The 25,779-nt window shown below is 52.0% G+C and overlaps 2 protein-coding genes across 19 annotated transcripts in view; one reads left to right on the top strand and one right to left on the bottom strand.

Moving 5' to 3' along the window:
• The window catches only part of MECR (mitochondrial trans-2-enoyl-CoA reductase), a 38,088-nt gene extending 31,693 nt beyond the window's left edge, over positions 1-6,395 (bottom strand). For 2 of the 3 annotated variants that reach the window (XM_055389812.2, XM_055389811.2), the window contains exon 1: positions 6,163-6,369. In XM_055389812.2, coding sequence (XP_055245787.2) covers positions 6,163-6,338 — 176 coding nt within the window. In that variant the 5' untranslated portion in view covers positions 6,339-6,369. Of the gene's footprint in view, positions 1-6,162 lie in introns of all 3 variants that reach the window. The other variant, XM_004025319.5, reaches the window with a different exon arrangement.
• A 5,493-nt stretch (positions 6,396-11,888) lies between these two features.
• PTPRU (protein tyrosine phosphatase receptor type U) overlaps positions 11,889-25,779 on the top strand; it is a 90,173-nt gene continuing 76,282 nt past the window's right edge. For 8 of the 16 annotated variants that reach the window (XM_055389885.2, XM_019013897.4, XM_055389837.2 and 5 more), the window contains exon 1: positions 11,973-12,170. In XM_055389885.2, the coding sequence (XP_055245860.2) occupies positions 12,098-12,170 (73 nt within the window). In that variant the 5' untranslated portion in view covers positions 11,973-12,097. Of the gene's footprint in view, positions 12,171-13,466; positions 13,488-25,779 lie in introns of those variants that run through there. The other 8 variants (XM_019013904.4, XM_055389847.2, XM_004025322.5 and 5 more) reach the window with 8 other exon arrangements.

Genomic DNA, 25,779 nt, shown 5'->3' with positions numbered 1-25,779 from the left:
ATGCTGAGAAGGATGTTGAGGGCCCATCTTGTCTTGGCAGGAAGAGTGTTGTCTGGGGAGAATGTGATAAACAGGTGTGTAGGTTTTGAGGTCTATAGAAAGGGACTGTGAAGGTCTGCATGGGGACAGCACACATACCCATATTTACCACTGCTGACCTTGGTCACTCTCTTCATTTTATCAAGGAGTAATTGAAGATAATTGGAGACTAACGTGATTTCCTCACTGCCATAATTAGTGGCAGAGGTGGGACTGGAACACAGGCAAGAAATGTCCCAAGTCACGGGTTCACCTTGTGTCATCTTTGCTTTTCCTTCTCTAAAATGAGGACCCCTCCCACCTCACCCAGGGTGGGAAAGGCCAGTTCATCCCAGAGAGCTGCTAGGAGAGGGCAAGAGACAACTTGGAGTGGCGCCGAGGGGCAGCTTTCCTCCCGGACTCTCTGGACGGAGGGAAAACCCCAGTCTTTTGTGTGATTCCTGGGGGGTGTGCCTGCAGCTTTCACCTTCAGAGGCAACAATGAGAAAACCAGGGTAGCAGGGCTTGGCCCTAAACTCCACAGCCTAGTCTGAAGGCCAGATGGAAGGTAATGTACGAGTTATAGGATGTGGAATCCGCTTAAGCTTGAGCCCTGTGATCTAAGGGTAGTCCCCTCTGAGCTGGTTTCAGCAGACACCTTTCTCACAGGATTACATATGAGTGCACAGTAGGCAGTCAACAAATACGGACTGATCACACACACCATGTTTTCTCTTCCCTTGGGGTCTTTGCACATGCAGGTTCCTCTGCTTGGGACATTTCTCCAGTTTCTCTCCTCATACACTCACTGCTCACCGGATCTCTGGAGCACTCAGTTTACACCCTGTCTCTTCAGAGAACACTCTGACTAACCCGAGGGGGTTAGGTACCCCCCTTCTGGGTGTCCACAGCACTCTGAACATATCCCATCACAGCATTTACCCCACTGGACTATGGCGGCCTTTCTCCTGGATTAGGCTGTGAGGCTCTGAGGGCAACGACCACAACAGATTCAACTCTGTACCCTCAGTGCCTTGCACTCAGTAAACTCTCAAAGAATACATGCTGGCCAACTTACTATATCAATGCCTTCTGTTCCCACTCCATTCATGACCAAAATAAAGAGCTCTAAACAGAGCACCAAACCCAAAATGCTATTTTTTTCCCCAAAGTACTAAAATGTGGGTTTAAAAATCAAGTCACCTGCAGTTTTGCTTTATATTAACTGTAAAAAGAAGAAATTCCTGAGAGTAAACAGTGCCCTATAGTGAGAATGGACAGCCTGGGGCCCCACCACCTGCTCCTCCAAAGTCCATCTGGCTTAAGACAGAATGAGTAGGCCGGGTGCCGTGGCTCATGCCTGTGATCCCAGCAATTTGGGAGGCTGAGGCAGGTGGATCACCTGAGGTCAAGAGTTCAAGACCAGCCTGGCCAACATGGCGAAACCCCGTCTCCACTAAAAATACAAAAATTAGCTGGGTGTGGTGGCACGCGCCTGTAATCCCAGCTACTCAGGAGGCTGAGGCAGGAGAATCAATTGAACCTGGGAGGTGGAGGTTGCAGTGAGCCAAGATCGCACCACTACACTCCAGCCTGGGGGACAGAGCCAGGCTCTATCTCAAAAAAAAAAAAAAAAAAAAGACAGAACGGGTATATGTCCATGGGTTTCCAGCTTAGTTTCATTGTTGTACTAGCAGCAGGCAGGTGAGAAAGCCAAGATGATCAGGATGCTGTTTTACAAAAGCCTCGGGATCCTGAAAAGGGGAGGAGACAGAGAATGGTATTTCTAAACTTTCCCAGGATTGGGGCTGCCCTTTCTATAGCGTAGAAATTTGGGGTTACCTGAATGACCTACAATTTCACCTTCTCTTCTGACCTTTTCCCCAATTTTATAGTCCATCTCATTCTCAAAAATCATTTGAGACTTTGGGAGGTTGAGGCAGAAGGATCGCTTGAGCTGAGGTGTTTGAGATCATCTTGGGCAACATGGTGAAACCCCATCTATATTTTTTATTTAAAATATTTTAAAAAGTTTATCTGAAGAAATCATTTGAGGTGACTGCTGCTGTTTCCTCAGGCCTATGTCTATATCAAGGACTTTTAATAAAGAAGGGGCATCCTAACTGTATGATCTCGGATAAGTGCCTTTCAATCTACTTGAGCTTCAATTTCCTTATCTGTAAAGTGGAAGTAATAATAACCAAACTGGATTGTTGTGATTTTAAAACCCCGTAATATACAGGGAGGATTTAGTCCAATGCTTGCTATACAGCAGGTATACAATAAATGAAAGCTGTTTTCACCAGAAGATCCAGAGAATGGCAAAGTTCTGAGGGGACTTTCAGGAAAAAAAGAAGGCAAGAGAAGAACTAAGCGTTTCTGGGAACTATCTTTTTTTTTTTTTGAGACACAGCCTCACTCTGTCGCTGAGGCTGGAGTGCAGTGGTGTGGTGCAATCTCAGCTCACTGCAACCTCTGCCTCCTGGGTTCAAGTGATTCTCCTGCCTCGGTCTCCTGAGTAGCTAGGATTACAGGCATGCACCACTGCGCCCGGCTAATTTTTGTATTTTTAGTAGAGACGGGGTTTCGACATGTGGCCAGGCTGGTCTCGAGCACCTGACCTCCAGTGATCCGCCCACCTCGGCCTCCCAAAGTGCTGGGATTACAGGCATGAGCCACCATGCCTGGCCCCTGGGTTTCTGGGAACTATCTGATAGGGAATCTAGAACTCTGCACAAGGGACAGTGGCTATGGAGAACTCTGAAATTTCTCAAATGTTTGTCATTCTTCTGCACAGTCTTACTTTACTTAGATCTACAGTTTAATCTTTTAAATAAAAAAGGCCCAAATACTTATTTAGGGAATCCCATTTTGGAAGAAAGGGAAAGAAACTAAGTAACAGGGGAAAATGGCTTAGGAGAGAACAGCTGCAATGTTTGGAGGCCAACAGGAATGAAAACAGGGACGTGAGAACAGGAGAAACCTGGAGGCCTCCTTTTGAGGATTCAGACCTGAGAAGGCTGTTCCTCATTCCTTCCCTCCTGCTTGCAGAGGTGTGGCCCACAGTGCAAGCATCGCAAACCACACTAGTTCTGAGAATGCTCTGTTCAGACTCTAGGTAGTCCCATGACCCCTACCTGGTGTAACCTGACCCAGACACCCAGTTACCAGGATGTGTAAAGGACACCTGATTCTTTCTGTGACAGTGTGGTTACCCTAAACCTTGTAAGACATGACTACAAAGAGAATCCCAGTCTCTGGCTTCGGTCCATACGAGAACAAGTAAAGCCGCCTGAATCTGGGTCAGAAAGTAAAGTTGCCCTTCTGGAGCATGGGGAGAATTACTGCTTCTCTGACAATCTATATCCACAGGGCAGTGGTTCTCAAGCCTGGCCTGGGCAGCAGAGTCACCTGGAGAGCTTTGAAAAAAATAGATGCTCCAAGCCATCCTAGACCTACTAAGTACCTCAGGAGTGGGGCCTAGGAATACATACGGTAGTTTCTAAAAGCACTACAGGTCAAGCTGGGTGTGGTGGTACACACCTGCAATCCCTGCTACTCAGGAGGCTGAGGTGGGAGGATCCCTTGAGCCCAGGAGTTCAAGACCAGCCTGGGCAACATGGCATGACCTCATCTCAAAATAAATAAATAAATAAATATATATATATAAAATAAAAGCTGTCTGATATTTTATGTGGGCAAATACAAAAAATAAAAGCACTACAAATGGTGACTGTGCTGTGAAGCCAAAGTTGAATATAATGCTTTGTGGAAGTATCTTTTTTTTTTTTTGAGAGGAAGTCTTGCTCTGTTACCCAGGCTAAAGTTCAATGGCGCGATCTCGGCTCACTGCAACCTCTGCCTCCCAGTTCAGGCAATTCTCCTGCCTCAGCCTCCTGAGTAGCTGGGACTACAGGCTTGCACTCCCATGCCCAGCTAATTTTTGTATTTTTAGTAGAGACAGGGTTTCGCCATGATCTGCCCATGTTAGCCTCCCAAAGTGCAGGGATTACAGGCATGAGCCATCGCGCCCGGTTGGAAGTATCATGTTTTGAACTAGAGGGAAATTACTGAAGTTCCACAGAAGGACATAATAGAAGCTGTCTTTTTTTTTTTCCTAAGTGGCATCTGCAAACAGACCGGTCTGTTCCAGCTTCTCTAGCTCTCCAAGAGGAGGGAATCAATTAGGAGGCAACTGCATTCAGCTGAACTTTCCCAGGCCTTCCTCATCACCACAGCAGAACTTAATAAAAGGTTCACTTTTTTCGGAAATTTAGATTTAGACTGAACTAACATTTTAGGAGCACCTGTTTTGTGGCAGGTCCTGCTGCAGACACAAACTACAAGGCCGTGGGAGAGACACTACATGGTTCTCATTTGGGGTACATTCCTGGAAATGGAGGAGTGTTCATCAGAGCTGTACCAGTTCCTTACAACGCAGTCCTTAGTGAGATGTCTTCCCTGACACAATGCTTTATTACCTACGATCAACATACAATTTGGAGTTTACTGACTGATGTGTCTTCTTGACATTCTTTTCGTTTCTGTAATGCTGGATGTGGCTAGGCTGATTGCATGACCTTGAATTTATCTGAGGCTTATCCTCACCACCTGTCAAAACATCTAGCTTGATTTTTTTTTTTTTTGAGATGGAGTCTCGCTCTGTTGCCCAGGCTGGAGTGCAGTGGCGCAATCTCGGCTCACTGCAACCTCCGCCTCCTGGGTTCAAGCGGTTCTCCTGCCTCAGCCTCCTGAGTAGCAGGGATTACAGGTGCCCACCACCAAGCCCGGCTAATTTTTTTGTATTTTTAGTAGAGATGGGGTTTCGCCACATTGGCCAGGCTGGTCTAGAACTCGTGACCTCAGGTGATCCACCCGCCTCAGTCTCCCTAAGTGCTGGGATTACAGGTGTGACCCACCGTGCCCAGCTCTAGCCTGAATTTTAACCATTAAAGTAATACCACATTTGCCTATCCTTTGGAAAATAATCAAACTATTTGCTGGGAATCAAAGAGTTAAAAAGAAGGTACTGCACAAGAGTATGCAGGTGTTTTTTGGTGGAGAGCACTACATAGATCTTAGGTGATTACCACTATGAACTTTGTCTGTACTGTCTCCATTTTTTAAGATGATGAAACCGAGGCTCAGAGAACCTCAGTAACTTGCCAAATGCAAAGCTAGGACAAGGATTTGACCCCATGTATTTTGATTCCCAGACCTGTGCTTTTGCTTTAGCTCCACTTCAGTGGCCCCGATAGCCCTTCTGAATGGCTATTTATGTGCAGATTTACAATGGTTGGCAACTGACATACTGTTTTTATCAACCACATGCAAAAAGCATGAATTAAGATCCAACAGAATTTTAGGAGGAGGACAAAGTCATAAAAGTAACGAGAAGTTGAATGACTTCTCTAAGACCAAACAGCTACTAAGAGGTTGCGCCTGTATTTCACCAAATATAGATACTTGGGTCTGTATGGCACCAAAGCAGCTCTTTTTAACCAAGCCAAGATGCATATACGGTGCAGTGGAGAGAAACATGAGTTTGGAATCAGAAGCCATGGATTCCAGTCTCCCGTTCCAATCACTTATTAGCAGTATCACTCTGGGCAAGTCCCTTGCCCTCTGGAAACAATGATCTATGACCTACTCTTTACTGACAAATGAAGATCCAAATGGATGTAAAAGTACTCTGAAAACTTCTTCCAAAAAATAATAATAATAGTAAGAACTCACGCAGGTCAGTCAGACATAGGTTGAAATTCTGACCCTGTCACTTACTGGCTGTGTGACCTTGGACGAGTGATTTTACCTCTTCTGCCTCAGTTTTCATCTGCAAAATGGGGATAAATCAATAGCTACCCCAAAACATTGTTGTGACAATTAAATGAGAGCATTCATTTAAACAAGGGATTGCCTGACACAATATTCGATCAATAAACATCAGCCATTAATACCCTGATAATTGCCTCTCGGGTCTTCAGCTACCTTCAAGTACGGTCTTTCTGAGCTACCCAAAGCGCCCTGGGCTTCGGCTTCGGTTTGCTATTCTCTGCCCCCGTCCCTCTCTTCCCAGTCCGCAGCTCGTGTTAAAGCCCTCCAGAAACCCCAGTCCCCTTCCCCGGTTTCGGCGCCGTCTCTTACTCGACGACCTTGGCTGGATCCCCGTGGTGCCCATAGACAAGCGCCCGGACCCGGGCAGGCTCGGCGGATGCGGAGTAGGAGGAGGCGGCAGGTCCGCGACAGCCAGAAGCTGGGAGCAGCCCCCGCCACTGCCAGGCGGGGGTTCGCACCCGCCACAGGGTACTGCAGACCCACATGCTCGCTCCAACCAACACAGAGCCTGACGCCCCCGGCTACGTCATCTTCCAGCGACCGCGCGCCTGCGCCCCGCCCCTGCCCCGCCGGGTGACCACTCCCCCTTGCTCCCTTTGAAGGGCGTTTCCTTCCTTCGCTGCCCAAGTGGTGGCGCCTGGCTAGACTGCGTGTGGGCCCCGGAGGGACCCGGGGGTGCGGAGCTTGCGAGGCCGCCAAAGCTGTTGTCTCAACAAGGAGAGTCTGGGGCTAGTCCAAAGTCGTGTCTACAGCCTGCAGTTTGGTGTTTGATTTGGAGGAAATATTTACTCTCCCTGGCCTCAGTTTACCCTTCACATAATATATTGAGTGCTCACCGAGCCAGGCTCTTTAAGGTATTATCTCATTTAATCTCCACTACCATGTAACGGCATAGGGAGGCAAAGCTTACTTCCCTACACTGAGGAGAGTACACGAAAGCTGCTGTGGAGGCAGGAGTATGGGGCTTGGAGTTAGAAAACTTAGGTTCAAATCCTAGCCCTGCCACTTCCTAGCTTGGCCACCTTGGGCAGGTGAAACTCTGAATTTTTCTCATCGGTACAATGGGGATAATATGCCTCCTTCCAGATTGTTGTGAGGATTGGATGAAATAATAGAGGAATGCTATTGTGGGTGGGAGAACGCATTGTAAAAAACTCTGTTCAGATCTAAGACAGGAATCTCAAGGAGAAGGGGCCTCTCTCAAAATGCTCACAGTGTAGAAAGGGATTAAGTGGAACACTGGAAATGCCTGTAAAAAGGTGTAGCCCTATGAAGGATCTAGTCTTATTTTTGGCGTAGGGAAGACATGAACATTACTAAAACCCCAGATCGAGCTGTGGCTCGTGCCAGAGTGCAATGCTGTAGTCTAAAGAGAGGTGCTCTGGGATGGGGTGGGATGGGGTGGGGGCTCTTGGAGGAGGTGCTGTTAGAGCCAGCCCTGTGATTCAAAATCTTCTGTGTGCATAAAAATAATCCGAGGTCCCATCTTAGACCTACTGAATTAGAATCTTGCGGATGGGGGTTCCAGGAATCTACATCCTTACAAGCTCCCAAGAATATTCTGATGCAGGTGTCCCAGGAAACAGGTTTTAAGATACTGAGCCAGGGCTTTGAAGGATAAGGAAGAGTTCCTTTCTCTGGATTTTATTGACTTGAAGCTTGCCATCTCCAAGCCTTTCCTCTGAGGAAGAGAGCACAGCAAAGTCCTGTGAGCTAGATTTGGACAAACCTGGCTTTATGTCCTAGCTCTGCCATTTTCCAGCCATTTGATTTCAGACAAGTCACCAGGCCTCTCTGTGTCTTCACTTTCTTACTCTTAAAATGGAAGGAATACTCGTTATCTGTTTCAAGATTGTTGTGAGGGTCAAGTGAGATATTATCCACTTGAAGCATTTAGTACAATGCTTGGCACATGGAAGCATTTTATAAATATTATCAGGGGGTTATTGTGATTAAATGAGAAATATCACACATAAAACCCTCAGACTAGGGTCTGGCTCATAGTATGTGCTCACTAAATGTCTGTACTTGTTTTTATTATTAGAGAAAGTTGGTGTCCCATGGTGGGGGAAAGGCTTGGCCCCACATTTATGTGCCAGCACACACACGATGACCAGTCCTGCTTACCCTTTTCCCCAGTGACACATAGGCTTACTTGAACTGGGAAGTACAACGTAACCTTCTGTTGTAAGACTCCCTAGGTGACATTGAGATGTCGACATTCTCTTCTTCACCAAATTGGCTCCTCTGAATTTCTGGGGAGCCCAGTCAGGAAGCCTGAAGAATCATCCAGCAAGTCCTCCTCCTTGGGGCTGGACTTTAGCCTCCTGTGCATCCCAATAGCCCTCACTTTTAGTCTAGGCCATCTGGGTTCTTGCAGGGGCATAGTTTGAGAACTACTGACTGAGGGGTTCAAGTCCAATTTCCCGGACTTGCATTCAAGATTCTTTTCACTCTGACTTCCACGCTGCATTTCCAGCTTCATCTTCTGTTGGACCGTGCATAGCCTGTGATCCAGCTGCATCTGATACCCGTCTTCCCCAGTGTGTCTTGTGCCTTTATTCAGGCCACTCCTTCTGCCTGAAATGCTGTTCCCTGCCTCGGAAACTCCAGGTTCAGATGTCATTTCTTTGATGTTTCACAACTCCCTAGGTCATCTGCTGCTGCCTTTGTGTTTTCTCTGGAGCTGTGTTATGGCCTTTAGTACATCGTCTCTTATTTATTCCCCTCCAGGCAAGAGTGGAGCCATGTTTGGTTTATCTCCGTAACACCAGCACCCGATATGAGCCTGGCACAGGGTAGGTGTCATAAATATTCCATGAGTTGCAGGTAATTGAATTTCCTCATGGCCTAGAACTGTCTGTGGTGCCATCTCCTTTTCCCTAGATTTGGGCTGGTCACTCCAGGCCAGGAATTTCCTTCTTCCTTCTTCTCTCAAGGATTATAGAAGTTTGTGGTCTTTTTTTTTTTTTTTTTGAGATGGAGTTTTGCTCGTTGCCCAGGCTGGAGTGCAATGGCGCGATCTTGGCTCACTGCAACCTCCGCCTCCCAGGTTCAAGCAATTCTCCTGCCTCAGCCTCCTGAGTAGCTGGGATTACAGGTGCCCGCAACTACGTCTGGCTAATTTTCGTATTTTTTTTTTTTTTTTTTTTTTTAGTAGAGACAGGGTTTCACCATGTTAGTCAGGCTGGTCTCAAACTCCTGACCTCGCCTCTGCCTCCCAAAACGCTGGGATTACAGGTGTGAACCACTGTGCCCGGCTGAAGTTTGTGGTCTTTTAAAAGTAAAGCAGAAAGTCCTCTTCTCATCTGTCTACCTGTTGCTTGTGTTCTCTTTCTCCCTCCATTATAGTCTCTGCCATCTTCCCCTGCACAAAGGGCAAAGGGATGTGGAATCAGTCAGATCTGGGTTCAAATCTAGGGCCCGCCGTCTATTTACTAGCTGTGTCACCTTGGGCAAGTGTCATATGCTCTCTGAACCTCAGTTTCCACACCTGTAAAATGGGATCACTGGTAAAACTCCTATTTTGAGGCTCCCTCAAGAGCCTCTGCAAACAGCACCCTTGGTTGTTTCTTCTGTTCACTGGTTTTCTCTCCTTGAGTTTCCTTTTCTAGGTGGGCCTCTCTGGCTCCTCTCTGCTCCAGCGTCTCTGTATCTTAGTTTCTTCCCTAAGGTTTCCCCTTGGTTTCTTCTTGCTTCTGCCTCCCTCTCCCTATTTAATTATCTGTGTCTAATTCTTGCCTGCTGTGTCTTTTGGTCCCTTTCCTAACTCAGTGTGGAGCTCATCAGCTCTCACAAGAGAGGAGACCAAGAGCCCAGGAACTCTCAACCCAGCGATACCTCCTCCAGCCCCAGGGCAGCTTCAAGGTGTGTCCATCTCAGCATGAAGCCAGCTAGGAGAGGGGCAGGGCACAGGGAGGGCCTACATATACCTTGAACTCCTACGCTCTGTTCAGTGTCACTGCCCAGCAGTCAGACCCATCTGCCCATGGCTTTCCCTGCTTCAGCAGTCTTTATAGCTGGAGCTGTAAAAAACAAAAAACAAACAAACAAAAACAAAAACAAAAAAAAAAAAACCAGAGATCAGAACTTATTACTCCTTATTACTCCTCTGCTTAATTACTCCACTTCAGTGGCCTCCCATTAATTACTCTTAGGGTTGAACCTCAAGCCCCTTCCTTGCTCATAGTTTCTTGCCTGACCTACAGACCCTGCTGACTTGTCTAGCTGCACCTGGCTCCCTTCTGCCCCCGACTCACTCCATGCCAGCTGCCCGGCTTCCTTGCAGCTGCTTGTACCCACCAGCTCCTGCCTTTGCACAGGCTGTCCCCTCTGACTGCAATGTTCCTCTCCACTGATTTGCATGAGGTTGGCTTCTTCTCATACTTCAGGTCTCAGTTCAAATGTCATCATGTCACTTCTATAGCAAAGCCCTCTTGGACCACTTATCTAAAGGAGATGCCCCTTCCCTATCTTCCTTATCATTATACTCCCTCATTTCCTTTAGCTTGCATATCTTAGATGGTAATGATATATTTATGTACATGTTTGCTGTTGGGCTCTCCTACTAGAATGTAAGATTCATGAAGGCTAGGACCATTTCCCTTTCATTCATTCCATCCAGTCAGTATTTATTGAGCATCAATTACATGCCAGAGGCTGGGCGTGGTGGCTCACGCCTGTAATCCCTGCACTTTGGGAGACTGAGGCAGGTGGATCACCTGAGGTCAGGAGTTCCAGACCAGCCTGGCCAACATGGTGAAACCCTGTCTCTACTAAAAATACGAAAATTAGCCGGGCGTGGTGGTGGGCACCTGTAATCCCAGTTACTTGGGAGGCTGAGCCAGGAGAATTGTTGGAGCCCGGGAGGCAGAGGTTGCAATGAGCCAAGACTGCGCCATTGCACTCCAGCCTGGGCAACAAGAGTGAAACTCCATCTCGAAATAAAATAAAATAAAATAAAATAATAAAAAGATGCCATATACTGGGCACGGAAATACAAGATGAGTCTTTTCCCAAGGGAGCTCATTTCTAGAGGTGGAGACAGATAATGAACTCATCATATAGCCCGCACTCTGTTTGAAATTGCAACAATTCCCCTTCCCTTCCCTGTCCCCCTACCACCCCCAAATTTCCTGGTGTATGAGACAGTGATAAGGGACGTACACCAGAGGGTTTGCTTTTTTGTTTTTGTTTTTTTGGTTGTTTACTGTTCTTGTCTTCCCACTGGAATGTAAGGTCCGTGAGAGTAGGGAATTTTTGTCTGTTTTATATCTCTACCCTGGCCTATAGTAATTGTTGAATAAATGAATAGACCCCAATAAATATTTGTTGAATGAATAGGTGTCGAGATGGGAGGAAGGTCTCAGCCCCTATTCAATTCAAACCAAACAACTTTGATTCAAATCTCGGTGCTGTCAAATACTGTTGCATAACAGTGTTTATGCAGTATAATTGTTGCATACCTAATATATGATGATTAAATGAGTCCATGTGGGTAAAACACATAGAAGGTACCTGGTCTTACCTAGTAATGAGCAACGAGTTTGCAGATCATAGTGCGAGGGCTCGTTCTGGGTAGAGGCCCAAATACATTTAACCTGTGTAGCCAGAAGGTAGAGTAGGACCAGTGAGGGCTAGTGAGGGAGGTAGACTTGCACGTCATGAAATGAAAAACTTTCTAAAAGCCGGCGTTTCCAAAGCCCCAACAACCGCTCTTGGCCAGGTGATGAGCGCCCTGTTCCTGGAGGTATGTAGAACACGCATTTGAAGGCGCCAAGGTACAAGGGATTCAGGCATCGGATGGGACAGAGGCCGGGTGTCCCTGGGTCACCGTCCCTGAGAGCGCTGTACGGGAGCTAGGCGTGGGCCATGAGCGTGCTCGCCTGGCAGTGTTGGTGTCCGGTCCGTGGAGACGTCCGTGGGCGTCCAGACCCAGCCGCAGGGCCTCATGGCGGGGAGAATGAGGGAGCGGGGGAGGGGCGCGCCAGGGCTAGCGGGCGGCCGGACCCGCTGCAGCACCCGCCGTGGCCAGCAGGGAGCGCCGCGAGACCGCCGAACCAGCGGCCAGGCCTGACGTCAGCGCCCCGCTTGCTCCGGCTCCCGCTCTGGACTCGGCGCCAGTCCCGCTCCGCGCCGCGCCGCTCCGCTCCGGCTCGGGCTCCGGCTCGCCTCGGGCTGGGCTCGGGCTCCGGCGGCGGCGTCCCCCGCGCCGGGCCCCGGGACGGGCGGCGACGCTCCAACCATGGCCCGTGCCCAGGCGCTTGTGCTGGTACTCACCTTCCAGCTCTGCGCGCCGGAGACCGAGACTCCGGCAGGTAAGCGCGCGGCGGCCGGACCGAGCCTGCCCCGCCGAGCCTCGGGGCCCGTGGCGTAGCTCGGAAGAAAGTGTGAGTGTTGAGTGACCGGGCGTTACGAGCGTGCTCCCTGTGTGTGTCTGAGCGTAGGATGGGCGATTGTGTGCCCGGGGTGTTGCGTGACTGCGAATGTTGTGTGTCCGTGAGTTCTGTGCGCAAGAAAAGGTGATGTGTGTCTGCGAGTATGTTGGGGGTGAATGTTGTGTGCATCGAGGCATTGGGTGTGCGCTGAGTGTCTTGTGGGTCTGCCAGTGTGTAGTGTTTGTGTGGCCAAGTGGGTTGTGTGTGCATCTGAGTTTGGTTGTGTTGCGGGAGTTGTATCTGCTAATGTGTTGCATTTGTTTGCATTTTGTATGCCTGGCCGGGAGTGCTGTTTGTTTTGTGTCTGAGAATGGGCTGTGTGTTTGTGTTATGCCTGTGGCCGGGGGTGCTCACTGGATCCCGCCTGAGTGTGGATCCGGGAACGCGTGTGTGGCGTGTGTGCTTTTGAGATCCGTGTACATGTGTGAAGGCGTGGGAACGGGTCCGGAACGTGTGTGTCCGTGCGCTGTGTACGTGTGGGGAGTGTCTGGGGTATGTGATGTGTGCCGCCGGGGGCCGCGTGGGTCCGAGTGAATGCCAAGTGTGCCGGGAATGCGTGTGTGGGAGCGAGTCTGGAACGGATGTGAGTGTGTGCGAATGTGTCCGTGTGTGCTGGCTGCGCGTCCAGGAATGTTGCGAGTGTGGAGCGCGCCTGGGCCGCGGCTGCGAGTGTGCCCTGGGCCCGGGGCCGCCCGAGGGGGCGGTGGCAGGACGTGTGTGCGCGCGTGTGCGTGTGCGCGTGTGTGGCGCGCTGGGCCGGAACAAGTTGCCGCGGCGGCGCCCCCTTGGCTGCCCGGGTCGGGCAGGGCCGGAGGCTCAGGGGAGGACCGGGCCCCGCGGCCGCCGCCTCGGGCATGTCGGACTGTTTGTTGTTTCCCAAGTTCCGCGCGGCGCTGGCGGGCGGCTGATCCGAGGCGGCGCCGGGCTGCGGGGCCCCCGGGCCAGCGGGCCCCAGCGAGGGGCCGGCGGGCGGGGAGGGGAGGGCCGGACCGGCGGGCCCTCCTGCGGTGGCCGGGCCGCGGCTGTCCCTGGGCTGGGCTGCGACGTCGGGGCGCGGGCAGGGCCTGGCTCGCTGCCGGGGGACGGCGCCCCCTCCCTTGGCGCGCAGGACGCGCGGGGGACGCCCGGGCCTCCCGGGACACTCCCTTGGTGGAGCCTGCAACTTTGTGCGGCCTCCCGGCCGGCCGGGACCGCCAGGTGTGTGCTTGAGTGTGAGCGTGTGGCTCCGCGCTTGTCTGCTGTGTGGTCGCGTTCTCCGGGTGTGTTTCGGAGTCTGGTGTCTTTGGTGTGCGTGCACGTGTGTGTGTTCGCGCAGCTGAATGTATGTATACGGAGCCTGTGTTTGTGTGTCCGTGTGCTGGTCGGAGTGTGGACGGTGTGTCGGGTGTGTGTGCGTGCGCGTGTTCCACATCCCACCCTTAGGCCTGGGATCCTAGACCGCGGCCCCTTCCCGCGGAGTTTCGGGGTCCTGCTCCGGGTGACCTCCCCCGCCCTCGCCACTGGCGGGGCTGCTCCGCGGGCTCCGGGTAGCCGGGAGACGCCCGGGGCGGGATCCGAGCCGAGACACGTGCCGGAGCGGAGCCGCTTCCTCACGGTCGCCAGCCGCAGACAACTGACCTCCCAGGCATCGCGTTCGCGACCCTGCTGCCGGCTCCGGTGTCTCGGGCCGGAACTCCCGTGGCTCCAGCGTTCGCGCCGGCCACTGGCCAGCGCTTGGGCCTCGCCCTGCAGCTCCGGGGCCATAGGGCACAGCTTTAGCTTTGACCTCCCCGTTCCCGAAAGGACTCCCAAGGCGACCTCCCACCCCATCCTCCCCAACTTCTCCCCCATGTCCTGCAGCAACTTTGCCTCCCTCTCCCACCGTGAAATCAAACCCGCGGGGTTCTGTATGCGCCCCATCCCCGCTCCTACCACCATCGCTTTGATTTCAAGAACACTCACAAGCCCCAAGCCCTGCCAGCAGGAGGACTGTCAGGAACTGAAGTTTGGGAGTGAGGCCTAGAGCAGGTTACTCCCATTCTTCATGCCTCAGTTTCCTCTTCTGCCTCATAGCCATCATGATAATGGTGTATGGCACTTTTGGTAGATACCAAGTACCTTGTAAAGTAAGGCTCTGTCTGTGAGTGCCAGGGAACAAAAAATGGATTTGAGAGTTGTTGCAAAGCCCCAGACAGAGGCTGTGATTTAAAGCTGGGGGATTCGGTGTCAAATTCTGCCTCTGCTACTTGCTGTTCATGTGACCTCTGGCAAATCACCTCACTTGTAAAGTTCCTGGCCCCCTTTGTTATTCTTAGAGATGAACTCAGAAGCCCAAGTAGAATAGGTGTGATACCCCTTGTCCCCAGTCTGGACAGAGTCAGCCCAGCTCCCTGAATGGCTCCGGAGCTTCCTGGTAGGGGCGGTGTGTGATGCCTTCTCAGCCTTGCAAACCTGGTAGTTATTTATTCTGCTGTGTTCTTGCTATTTTGTCCTTTTGGTCGCAGGAGTTGTGGACGGCAGGAATGAGGGAGCGGCTGCCCAGTGGTTTCAGGTTGGGCAATAAAGGCTTGTCTGGGCATCCCTCCCTTTTCCCTGGGGCTAGGGGAGGGGACTTAGCAGGAAGCAGTGACAGTGGCTGGGGTGGGGACGCTGAGCTCCTGGACAGCCTGCTGCCCAGCTCTGGTGTCAGAAAAAACCTAGGGCAAGCATCGTGCTTGATGGAGACAGGCCACCATCCTTCCATGATTTTCATCAGCTAAGCTGGGCATATGGGGTGGCCTTTCCATGCAGGACTGGGTTAGCCAGAGTTGCAGGGGGTACCTTGTGCTCCTCCTTCCTCCCCCTCCCCCTTTTCTCTTCCTAGTTGCCCTCCTGCATCCTGGAACGTCCTGTCTGCCCTCTCAGAGACTCTTTCATCTGTCTCCTGTCCATCCTCAGCTATCTTTCACCTGCAGGAAGGCTCCAGCCTCCTCCTTCCCTCTTTCCCTCATGGTGCCGGGGATCTTTGTAAAATACATTTTAACTCAAAGGGTTTAAAACCCTTTGAAGGCTCCCCATTGCCTTTGGGGTGAAGTCCTTATCCCTTGGCCCTGTTGCTGGCTCTAGCTCCTGCCCGCCTGTCCAGCTCCATCTTGTTTTGTGTCACTGCCCCTTGCATCCTATGATCTGGCCAGCCTGACCTTCTTACCAAAGACCCAAATGCCCACAGCCTGCTGTCTCCTCTCTGGGCCTTTGGGCAAGCCGTGCTTTCTCTGCAGAACTTTCTAACTCCAGCTTTTCGCTGGTGAACTCCTGCAGCTTGATCGGCTCTCAGCTCTAAGCATCATCCACTCCCTGAAGCCTTCCTCGGTGATGCCCTATCCTAGCCTAGGAAGTCGGGGGTGGGGGTCAATTGGATTTTTACATAGCGTTGTAATTATTGTAATTACAGTTTATTAGTGCTGTCTCCCTTACCAGACTGAGAGCTGAGGACAGAGACTGGGTTTTTAGTTTACTTCTGAATCTTAGTGCCAGGTACAAGGCCTGGCCCACCGGGTCTGAATAAATATATATGGCCTGAAAGAATAAAGTTTAAGGGGGCCAAGTTCAGAGGTGGAGATGCCAGATGGGGGCGCACTGATTCCACTGAAGGTAGAGATTGAAGAACCAGGTTTCCCTCCAGGAATCTGGAAAATTCCTGGAGGGTGGGGGATGGTGTTATGTTGTGAAAAGGCCATGTTGAGAGTGTCATCTGGGAGCTTTGAGTTGGGGAGGTTAAGTCCCTGGCAAGAGACTGAAGGGAACGGGCCTCCTGCCTGCCAGCCCCTCCCCCAGGCTCTGGCCCCACCCCTAGCAGCTGGCAGGGCCCTTCCAGCCCCCAGTCTCAGCCTTTTGTGATGGGGCCTGGCAGTTGGTGAGACGTTGAGTCTCAACGGTCTGTGTGAGTGGCTGGGGAGGAGGGAGGGAGCCCGCAGGGCCCTGTGTTAGGAGAGGGAGGGAAGCTTCCTGGAAGACCCTCCCTTAGTCCTCAGTCCTAGATCTTAGGGTGGGTGGGTGGGGTCACAGCCTCTGTTCTCACCGTTTGTGCACCGGAGGGAAGGGAGGAGAACTGCATCCCGTGGTGGCCCTGGCAGATGGGGTTGGGGAGGCTGGCTGAGGTGTGTGCAGATGTGACTCTAGCATCTGGGCAGTCAGAGTGGGGGGTGTGTAGGGATTGTAACTAGGAGCATGGACACATGTGACCTGTTAGGGTGTCTAGCCATCTGGTTATCGTGTGGTGTGGCAGGATCTGAGTTTGGAGTAGGGAGGTAACCAGCTGCTTTGACCCCTGGGGAGCCTGGTGCTAAGGGTGTCTGGCTATCCAAGTATCACATTCCTGGAGTTGGGTGCAGAGCTATTTGGATGGGTGGTGTCTCGCTATCTAGGTGTGGACAATCCAGTACCGGCATGTGGGAGGATCAGGGTGTGCAGACAGAGGCTATCCCAGCATCCCTGGGTCTGGAGGTGGGTGTATCCATGTGTCTGGGAGTCCTCAGGTTAGTGGGTATTTATAAGTGGGGAGTGTCTCTGTGTTGTGTCCAGGTATGGGGCTGGCCAGGTGCCTGAGTGTCTGGTTGTAGGGGTCCCCAAGTGTCCGAGTATCTGAGGGTGGGGGTGTCTGTGTATGAAACAACAGGGACCCAGTCATTGAAGTATCCAGTTGTTAGTGAGTCTGGGTGTGGGGTGCCATGTGTCTATTTCTTTTTTCTTCTTCTTTTTTTTTTTTTTGAGATGGAGTCTCACTCTGTCGCCCAGGCTGGAGTGCAGTGGCGCGATATTGGCTCATTGCAACCTCCGCCTCCCGGGTTCAAGTGATTCTCCTGCCTCAGCCTCCTAAGTAGCTGGGATTACAGGCGCACGCCACCATGCCTGGCTAATTTTTGTATTTTTAGTAGAGACTGGGTTTCACCATGTTGGTCAGGCTGGTCTTGAACTCCTGACATTGTGATCTGCCTGCCTTGGCCTTCCAAAGTGCTGAGATTACAGGCGTGAACCACAGCGCACGGCCTTTTCTTCTTTTTTTTTCAGATGGAGTCTCGCTTTGTCATCCAGGCTGGAGTGCAATGGCGTGATCTCGGCTCACTGCAACCTTTGCCTCCCGGGTTCAAGCGATTCTCCTGCCTCAGCCTCCCAAATAGCTGGGATTACAGGCACCCGCCACCATGCCTGGCTAATTTTTGTATTTTTAGTAGAGATGGGGTTTCACCATGTTGGCCAGGCTGGTCTCGAACTCCTGACCTCAGGTGATCCACCTGCTTCGGCCTCCCAAAGTGTTGGGATTACAGGTGTGAGCCACTGTGCCTGGCCTCATGTGTCTATTTGTATGTTTAGATGTGGAGGTGCCCTTGTGACCTATGGTGGTGTCCATGTATCCAGGATGTGTCCACAAGGGGCGTGGACGTGTTGGGTGGGAATGTCCTGGTGGCTGTACCCAGCTCAACCTCTGGTAGCCCCTTTCCTGGGACTTGCCTCCTGATCGCTCTTCAGACTCCAAAGCCAGAAGCCTTGGAAGGGGCCCCGATAGTTCTGTTTTTCAACGGTCAGCCTAGAGCTGTGTTATCTAATAGAACCTTCTGTGGTGATGGAAATTGTCCTCTACCTGCATTCTCCAATACAGTGGCTCCTGAGTCATGTATGGGTATTACATTTAAATTAATTAAAATAAAAATTCAATCCCTCAGTTGCACTAGTCAGATTTCAAGTCCTCAAGAGTCACATGTTGCTAGTGGCTCTCATTGTACTGGTTAATGCAGGCAGAGAACATTTCCATCCTCTGAGAAAGTTCTGCAGACAGCACTGGTCTAGAGGCATGAGGCGGCCTGCAGCACCTTCAGTGAGGCCTGGGCCTCTCTGGGAGGGGAATTGGTCTGGATGGACCATGACTCAGTGGCTCTTGACAAAAGGTTTTGTTCAATCCAGGCCCCTCCTCTGCAGCCTTATTAGATCTTGCCTGGACTGTTGCAGTAGCCTGGTAGCCTTCTTGGCCTCTACTCTGCCTGCCATCACGCTCTCGGTTTCTTTTTTTTTTTTTGAGATGAAGTCTCACTCTGTCACCCAGGCTGGAGTGCAGGGGCACCATCTTGGCTCACTGCAACCTCTGCCTCCTGGGTTCAAGCAATTCTTCAGCCTCAGCCTCCCAAGTAGCTGGGACTACAGGCGCGTGCCACCACGCTCGGCTAATTTTTTGTATTTTTAGTAAAGACGGGGTTTCACTGTGTTAGCCAGGATGGTCTCCATCTCCTGACCTGGTGACCTGCCTGACTCGGCCTCCCAAAGTACTGGGATTACAGGCATGAGCCACCGGGCCCGGCCCAGGCTTTTGGTTTCTAATGCTTCCACCACCCTGTGGCTGGAATAAGCTTCTAAGGCAGACATAGGATGCTGCCACTCCTTTGTCCCAAGCTGAAGGCTCCCCAGAACTCAGGGGACAAAATCCAAACCCTAGCATAGCAGATGAGGCCCTGCATGACCAGCCCTTTCTTTCTGAAGCAGCTTCACATGATGCCTTTCTTCCCTGACCCCACTCCTGCCTATCCGCTGTCTGCTCCAAATCACCAGGCAAATTGCTGATCCAGGAGCCTGCCATGCCAGTTCACACCTCTCTACCTTTGCACACACTGTGCCCCTCCCTACTTCTCACCTCGTGGTGGGGGTGGGGGATCTACCTACTTGTTCAGCCTTCGCAGTTCAACTCCATTGTCACTGATGCAGCGAAGCCTTCCCAGCCCTCTCCCGGTGCAGTTGGTCAAATTTCTCCCATAGTGGACGTCTGACAATGTGCTGCGGTTTTCCGTCTCCTTTTTCCACTAGGCTGGGAGCCCCCAGGGGCTGAGCTGTGTCTTTGTCATCTGTGGTCCCCAAGGCCTATACGTGGCAGATGCCCACTAAGTGGCTGCATCTCGATGCCTCTGGGTGCACAGGGAAGGCTTGGAGGGGTGAATGCAGGAGCTGGGGCTCTGCAGCACAGTCATGGGTGGGCTGGCTATGCCTCCTTCTCTGGCTCTGGGTTGGGGGCTGCCATTGCCTGCAGAATGACTGTGGGAGGACCCCTGAGGGGGACAGCTCAGAAGATGCTGCTTCCAGATGACACAGGAGGTCTTGGGCAGATTCCCAGGATGCAAACCACAGGACCTTGTGATGACTCAGAAGGGACAAGGAGAAAGGGGGCTTGGAGGGCCGCTGAGGCTTGGGAGTTTGAGGGCAGAAGCTGGGGAGAAAGATTGAGATGGGGCTGTTAGGAAGGGGAGATGCTGAGGATATTTGACAGGGCAAGATTAAAGCTAGGGATGGGGTGACAGCTCAGCCCTCGGGGGCTCCCAGACTAGTGGAAAAAGGAGACGGAAAACCACAGCACACTGTCAGATGTCCACTATGGTGGGTGACAGCTGAGGCCTGGGGGACCACTGGCAGATAGAAGATAGCTGGTGGGAAAGATATACCTGGGGGATGGGACAGCTGACAGTGAAGGGACAGGCAGTATTGGGGGAACAACTGAGAGTTGGGGGACAGGTAGAGGATAGAAAGAACAAGGAGATGTGGGTGATAAGAGGTGGAGGTAAGAGGTGGAGATAAGAGGTGACAACTGGGAGGTATCAGAAACCTAGTGGATAGGACAGGTGAGTCTCAGCTGAGAGTGGGAAATACATTGCTTAGAATGTGTATGTATGTGTGTTTACAGGAGCGTGCATGTGGACTTGTGGCTGGGCATCCCTGTCAATATGTGTTTGTCTAGCGCGTGGTGGTTAAGAGCATGGGTTCAGGGCCCAGACCATCTGGGTTCTAATCCTAAGCCCACCACTTCTAGCTGTGTGATACTTTCGTAAGTTACTGACCTCTCTGGGCCTTTAGTGTTCTCATTTGTGGAATGGGGATAATAATAGAACACACTGCATGCGTTTGTCATGAGGATATGTTTTATGGTTATGATTATGTAGGTTAGAACAGGTCCTGCACATAGTAAGCACTGTGTAAGTGTTCACTGTTACGATGTGTGTATGTGCATGCGTGTGGTCATCCTGTGTGCCCAGAAAAGTTTGTTCTTGGTTTCTGATGAAGTCCAGGCCTGGGAGGGAGTAATAGTAGTGGGGATGGGGGTGGTGGTTGGGGAGTGCCTAGCCAGGTTGATTGAGTCTGGCTCTTCTCTGACATCCTAACCTCTTGTTCATCCTACTTCCTGCCCACCCTGTCCCAGGGCCTAATCCAATAATAGGTCTTTCTCTCCATCTCTCCTCTGTCCTGCCCTGGGCTGGGGGCCAGGGGCTGTACTTTAATTGTCCGAGAGCTTTACCAGCAGAATTTGAATTCATTGTTTTCCTGCCAGCATGCTGGGGCTCTGCTCAGTTGTAATACCTGGACAATGTGCTCGATTCTAGATGGCCTATCCTGTGGGTGGCAGTGGCTTCATCCTTTGCCCTTGGAGAGTCACTGGGGTGGAAGATGTTGGAGGGAGGGAGACAAGCCAGATGAGATTTTGGCCTCCAACTTGTGGGGTGAGCCAGCATGGCCGGGCAGAGCTGTAGGTAGAGGGTTTTCCAGGACTCTGAGCTCCCCTCTCCTCCAGTGCATCACGGGGAGGCATCATGACCCTCCCAGCAACACTGTTGCAGCGTGCCAGGCTCTGGACTGCTCTGGATGTGCGCTGTCTGGGATTCCTGGGTCCAGCCTCCTCGCACAGCCCTGTGTCTCAGCCCTCTACTTCACTGGGATTGCTGCATTGCATCGAGGGTGTGCGTTCTCCTGAGTTTCTGCATGCTCTGCCTCTGCATTGTCCCATTGGACCGTGCCTCCATCCTGCCATGATCCTGCCATGTGTGTGTCTTTGCTGCTCTCTTGTATACTGTGTCACTCTGCTGGATGTCAGTGTTGCATTGGGAAGGTGAATTCTCCTGGGTTTCTGGGCGGAGCCGCTCACACTGCACCACTGTCTGAGATCAACACATGGTTTTCTGTGGCCACATTGCATGTTTGTGTCATAGAGCATTTATATTCTGCACCCCAGTGCCTCACTAGGCAGTCTACATTGCATTGGGCACGTGGACTCTTTTGGGGTTTGGGCATAGCTCCTCGCATTGCAGCACTGCACCGTGCCAACAGATGGCATGCTACCACAACATTGCATCTTGGCATCACACAGCATCTCTGTACTGCACTGCACTATTGCATGGACGTCAGTATTGCATCAGGACTGTGAACTTTTCCTGAGTTTCTGGGCATGGCCCCTCTGCATTCCACAGTTGCATTGTACCAACAGTGCACTTTGCCCCACATAGCACTTGTGTGCATGTGCACTGCTTTGCTGCACTGGATATGTGCCTCATGGCCCAGGCCTTGCACTGCACCACTGCTGCTGAAACGCTGCCCCTATGGTGTCCTGGCCTTTCACTCTCCTACCACCATGGTATCTGTAGGCTGGTGTCCTTTTCGAGGTTTTTGTTGTCAGCCCTCCGTGAACAACATCTTTGCATTGAGTGTCCTCACTGCCCCACGTTGCACACGACTCAGGGAGTCTATATCTATAGTACAGCTTGGGACCACTTTCTTGGGCTTCAGGACTGGCTTAGGTTTGCAAAGGCAGCACCCCTGCACAGTATCTGACATTGCATTCGTGCACTGCACAGGATTACTGCCCAGGGCCTCTACCCTGCAACGAACCTGTTCACTGTTGGGTTGTGTGCACTCTACTGGATTGCGGGACCCAGAGCCCTTGCGTTGAATCCACTGGTTCCACACAGCATCTATTTTTTTTTTTTTAAGATGGAGTCTCACTCTGTTGGCCAGGCTGGAGTGCAATGGAGCGATCTGGGCTCACTGCCACCTCCGCCCCCTGGGTTCAAGTGATTCTCCTGCCTCCGCCTCCCGAATAGCTGGGATTACAGGCATGTGCCACCAAACCCAGCTAATTTTTGTATTTTTACTAGAGACGAGGTTTCACCATGTTGGCCAGGCTGGTCTCAAACCTCTGACCTCAAATGATCCACCTGCCTCGGCCTCTCAAAGTGCTGGGATTACGGGCGTGAGCTACTGCGCCCAGCTCCACACAGCATCTTAATTGTACTCCATTTTGTGCCACTTCCTACCCATGCCTCGAGTCTGCACCTACTCTGTTCCTCAGGACTGTATTTATTGGGCTTATATTCTAGGCTGGGTTGCTGCACCCAGCAGTTTCTTCTTCACTCACTGCCCCTTTCCCATCCCCGTATCTCTCTGTTGTTCTGTGTGCCTGTGCTGCATGTCTATGCAGGGCACACACCCTTCCCCTGAGAATGCATGAAGCTTGAACTAGTAAGGCTTAAACTTACCATCTTGGCATTCCTCCATACACCTATCACGTAGCACTGGGTGCCAGCCCAGTGTACCACTAAATGCACTGCAGTGGCACAGTGTGCCTTGTGCCGCTCTGGGTCATGCCCATGATGGATGTGGCACTTCCATGGTGCATCATGGCCCTGGCCAGTTCTGCCATGCTGTACCAGATGTCTGTAATGAGGTCTGTGCACACTGTGGGCTCTGCTCCCTGCATTGTGTAACGGTATTCTGTCTCTACACTGCAAAGCTGCTGCACTGCACCCTCCACACACTGCACTGTGGCACAGCAGAGACGTCTCTCCATGGACCTTTATGAAGTACAGATTGTCACACTGCTCGGGTTTGTGCACAGCCCCATGCCCCTCTACTCTGTACTCTGTCTTCGTATGTCGCAGGGTGTCTGCGGGGCAGATCTGTGAACTCTTTGCCCACTGCACCACTGCACAACATAGTCCTCCCTTCGGCCCTTTTCCTCTGTCTGGCATCCAGCCCTGGCTTGTGCCTTCCCCTCATACTGCCAGTGTGGCAGCTCTACTGCTAACTCTGGGATTTGCAGCACATATTGATTAGGGAGATGGGGAGTGGGCCTGGCATAAGATCCCCTGCTGTACTTGGTTTCCTTCCATTCTCAGTGGAGATTGCAAGATGTTGGCATTGTCAGGCTGTGTGTTGGTTCTGTGGGTGGTGCTAGCTCAACTTTCCCTGTGGCCCAGCCCTGGGCGATCTTTCTGGTTGCAGCTAGGGTGACTCCTGGGTGATTAGAAAATGGGCATACTGCTCCCAGCCCTGACTACAATTAATGACCCATCAGTTCATCAGGGCTCTTCGGGCAGCTCTGGGAGCCTCGGCCTAGGTCTAGATGAGTTGACTTGGACAAGGAGAGTAGCAAGGTGGGCTGGGCCAGGCCTCTGGGCTGGAGTGATGGTCCTAGAGCTGGGTGTGGTTGGTGAGGGTCAGACTAGCTGTGATCATGGGGTCAATAAGTCCAGGCACTGTTGGCTATACACAGGGCTTGGGATGGGGTTCAAATGCATGAGACATGGTCCTTGACCTCAGGCAGGGAGGAGGTAGGGATTAGACAGGCCTGAGATGCAGCTGTAGTTGGGGTGGAGAACCCAGGATGGGGCTGGGTTAGGCAAGAAAGTCAGGGGTGAGGCCAGTGTTGGTTCCAGGCTTGGGTTGGGCTGCTGAGAATAGGGGTACAGCCTTGGATGATGAAATAGTCCAGTGTTGTTGTTGGGGTTGTATTTGAATTCCCCCACCCACAACTGGGCATGTACCTGGGCTTGGGTGAAATCCCAGCCCCTAAATGTGCAACCTGTTGGGAAAAGTTTTGCTTCTCCTGGGACCACTCTTGGGAATTGGACGTTCTATTGACAAACCAAAGGGCAGAAAAGTCTCATTGCAAACAGGCTCTGTTTGCCAGGTGTCTTCAGAAAATACTGGTTGCAGCTGCAGCCGCATTGGGCATGGAGTGCTGTTCCCTGTCTGGTGTGAGGAAAGTCTGGTGCACAGTGCTTGTGTTCACACTGACACATACACGTATGCACAACTCCCATCTACCTTACTGCACACACCCACCTCCCCCTTAGGTGCAGGCTCACCACTAAATATGCCCTGTACCTTTGCTTGTAAACGCACGTCTATACACCCACGGCTTCACAGCGCCTGCCCGGGAGACCTCCCCTTTCCGACACCCATGCCCACCCTCATGCACCTCTGCCCCAAGATGACTCTTGCTCACGTGCACACTCACGCAACTGCAACCTGTCATCCGACCTTAGCGGTCCCCACTCTCATTTTACAGGTGAGGAGGTAAGGATTCAGAGAGGGCAAGTCACCTGCCCAAAGTCACAAAGGGACTTAGAGGCTCAGCGGGAAAAAGATCCCGGTCTCCCGCCTCCCATTTGAATACTTGAAACTCAGTACCAGGCTGTCCTGTCATCTTAGAGCCATGAGTGCACGTGTGCACACACATACACGCACACCTGCACACACTCACACGCACACCTGCATGTGGACACATGCATGTGGAGGTGTGGAGCCCCTCCCACCAGGGAGACCCCTCCCACACTCCTCCAGAGGCAGCTCTGCCCCTTACATCACCCCATCCTGAGCCCAGCCGGATGTGGCTAAACCATCCCCCTGCTTTCCCAAATTGTGGCTGACGGTTGCTCAGGCAACCGCCTGCCAGATTGGGGAGATTAGCTGAGGAATGTAGCTGGGCCAGTTTGAACTGAGGCTGGGGGAGCCCTTGGGGGTCTTGGGTTGATTCAATTCACCCTCTCAGGGAGGCCTCTGTAGAGATGGGGTGCCCAAGGGCAGGCATTCTCCCTGTTCCCAGTCTGAGGCTGCATCCCCAGGCTTGGCCCAGGCTGCAGAAAGGGAGTGTGTGTGAACACTGAGCGCGGGGCTCGGGGCATATGTGTGTTGTGTGCTGTGCACCTCTCTGAGTGTGATTGGAGGGTGTGCCGTTTACATTCTGGAAGGGGACTTGAGGCCCCTGTCCTCACCAGTTTCTGACATCTGACTCTGGACCCCTTGGTGGCTTGGTCCCAAGCTCCCTCTGGATCCTGCTGTGCTCTCTGGAGACACCACCTGCTTTACTCATGGCTTATAGGATATATCATTTATCTCATCTGAATCCAGGCACTTTCCTACTCAAACACCTACTGTGGCTTCTCAATTCAAAATGAGGCCCAGCTCCTCACCCTGGCATTCAGGGTCCTCCATGATTTGGCCTCAACCTCCCCTCCCTCCAGTCATAGCTCCCATGGCTTTAGCCAACCTGGGCTCCTTTCTGTGCCCTGGACAAACTGTGTTTATTGGCCACCTTGCTTTGCTCCCCTGGGTCCTTTGCCACAAATGCCTTCCACCCATCTCTACCTATCCTTCTTGGCCCTGCTTAGATGCCGCCTCTTCCAGGAGGCCTTTCCCCTCTACCTGGCCCCCTCCCCTGGACCCCCTCTTGTGGCCTTGACTCTTCCCTTATTCCCTCATTCCCTCATTCCCTCTTCCTCACCCTCACTGGGACTAGGAGGTCCCTGAGGGCAGGGCAGAGTCTTCATCATCCTTGTACCTCTAATAGTGCCAGCCTGGGACCTGCTTTGTACTGGCAGGGAAAAATCCCCTGTGAATGAAGCTGAATTAACACTTATGGCCAGCAGAAGGGCAGGCTTTGTTTTGT

The sequence above is a fragment of the Gorilla gorilla genome, chromosome 1, assembly GCF_029281585.2.
Source record: "Gorilla gorilla gorilla isolate KB3781 chromosome 1, NHGRI_mGorGor1-v2.1_pri, whole genome shotgun sequence".
NCBI classification, from domain to species: domain Eukaryota; kingdom Metazoa; phylum Chordata; class Mammalia; order Primates; family Hominidae; genus Gorilla; species Gorilla gorilla.
This window is presented reverse-complemented; position numbering and strand designations above follow the sequence as displayed.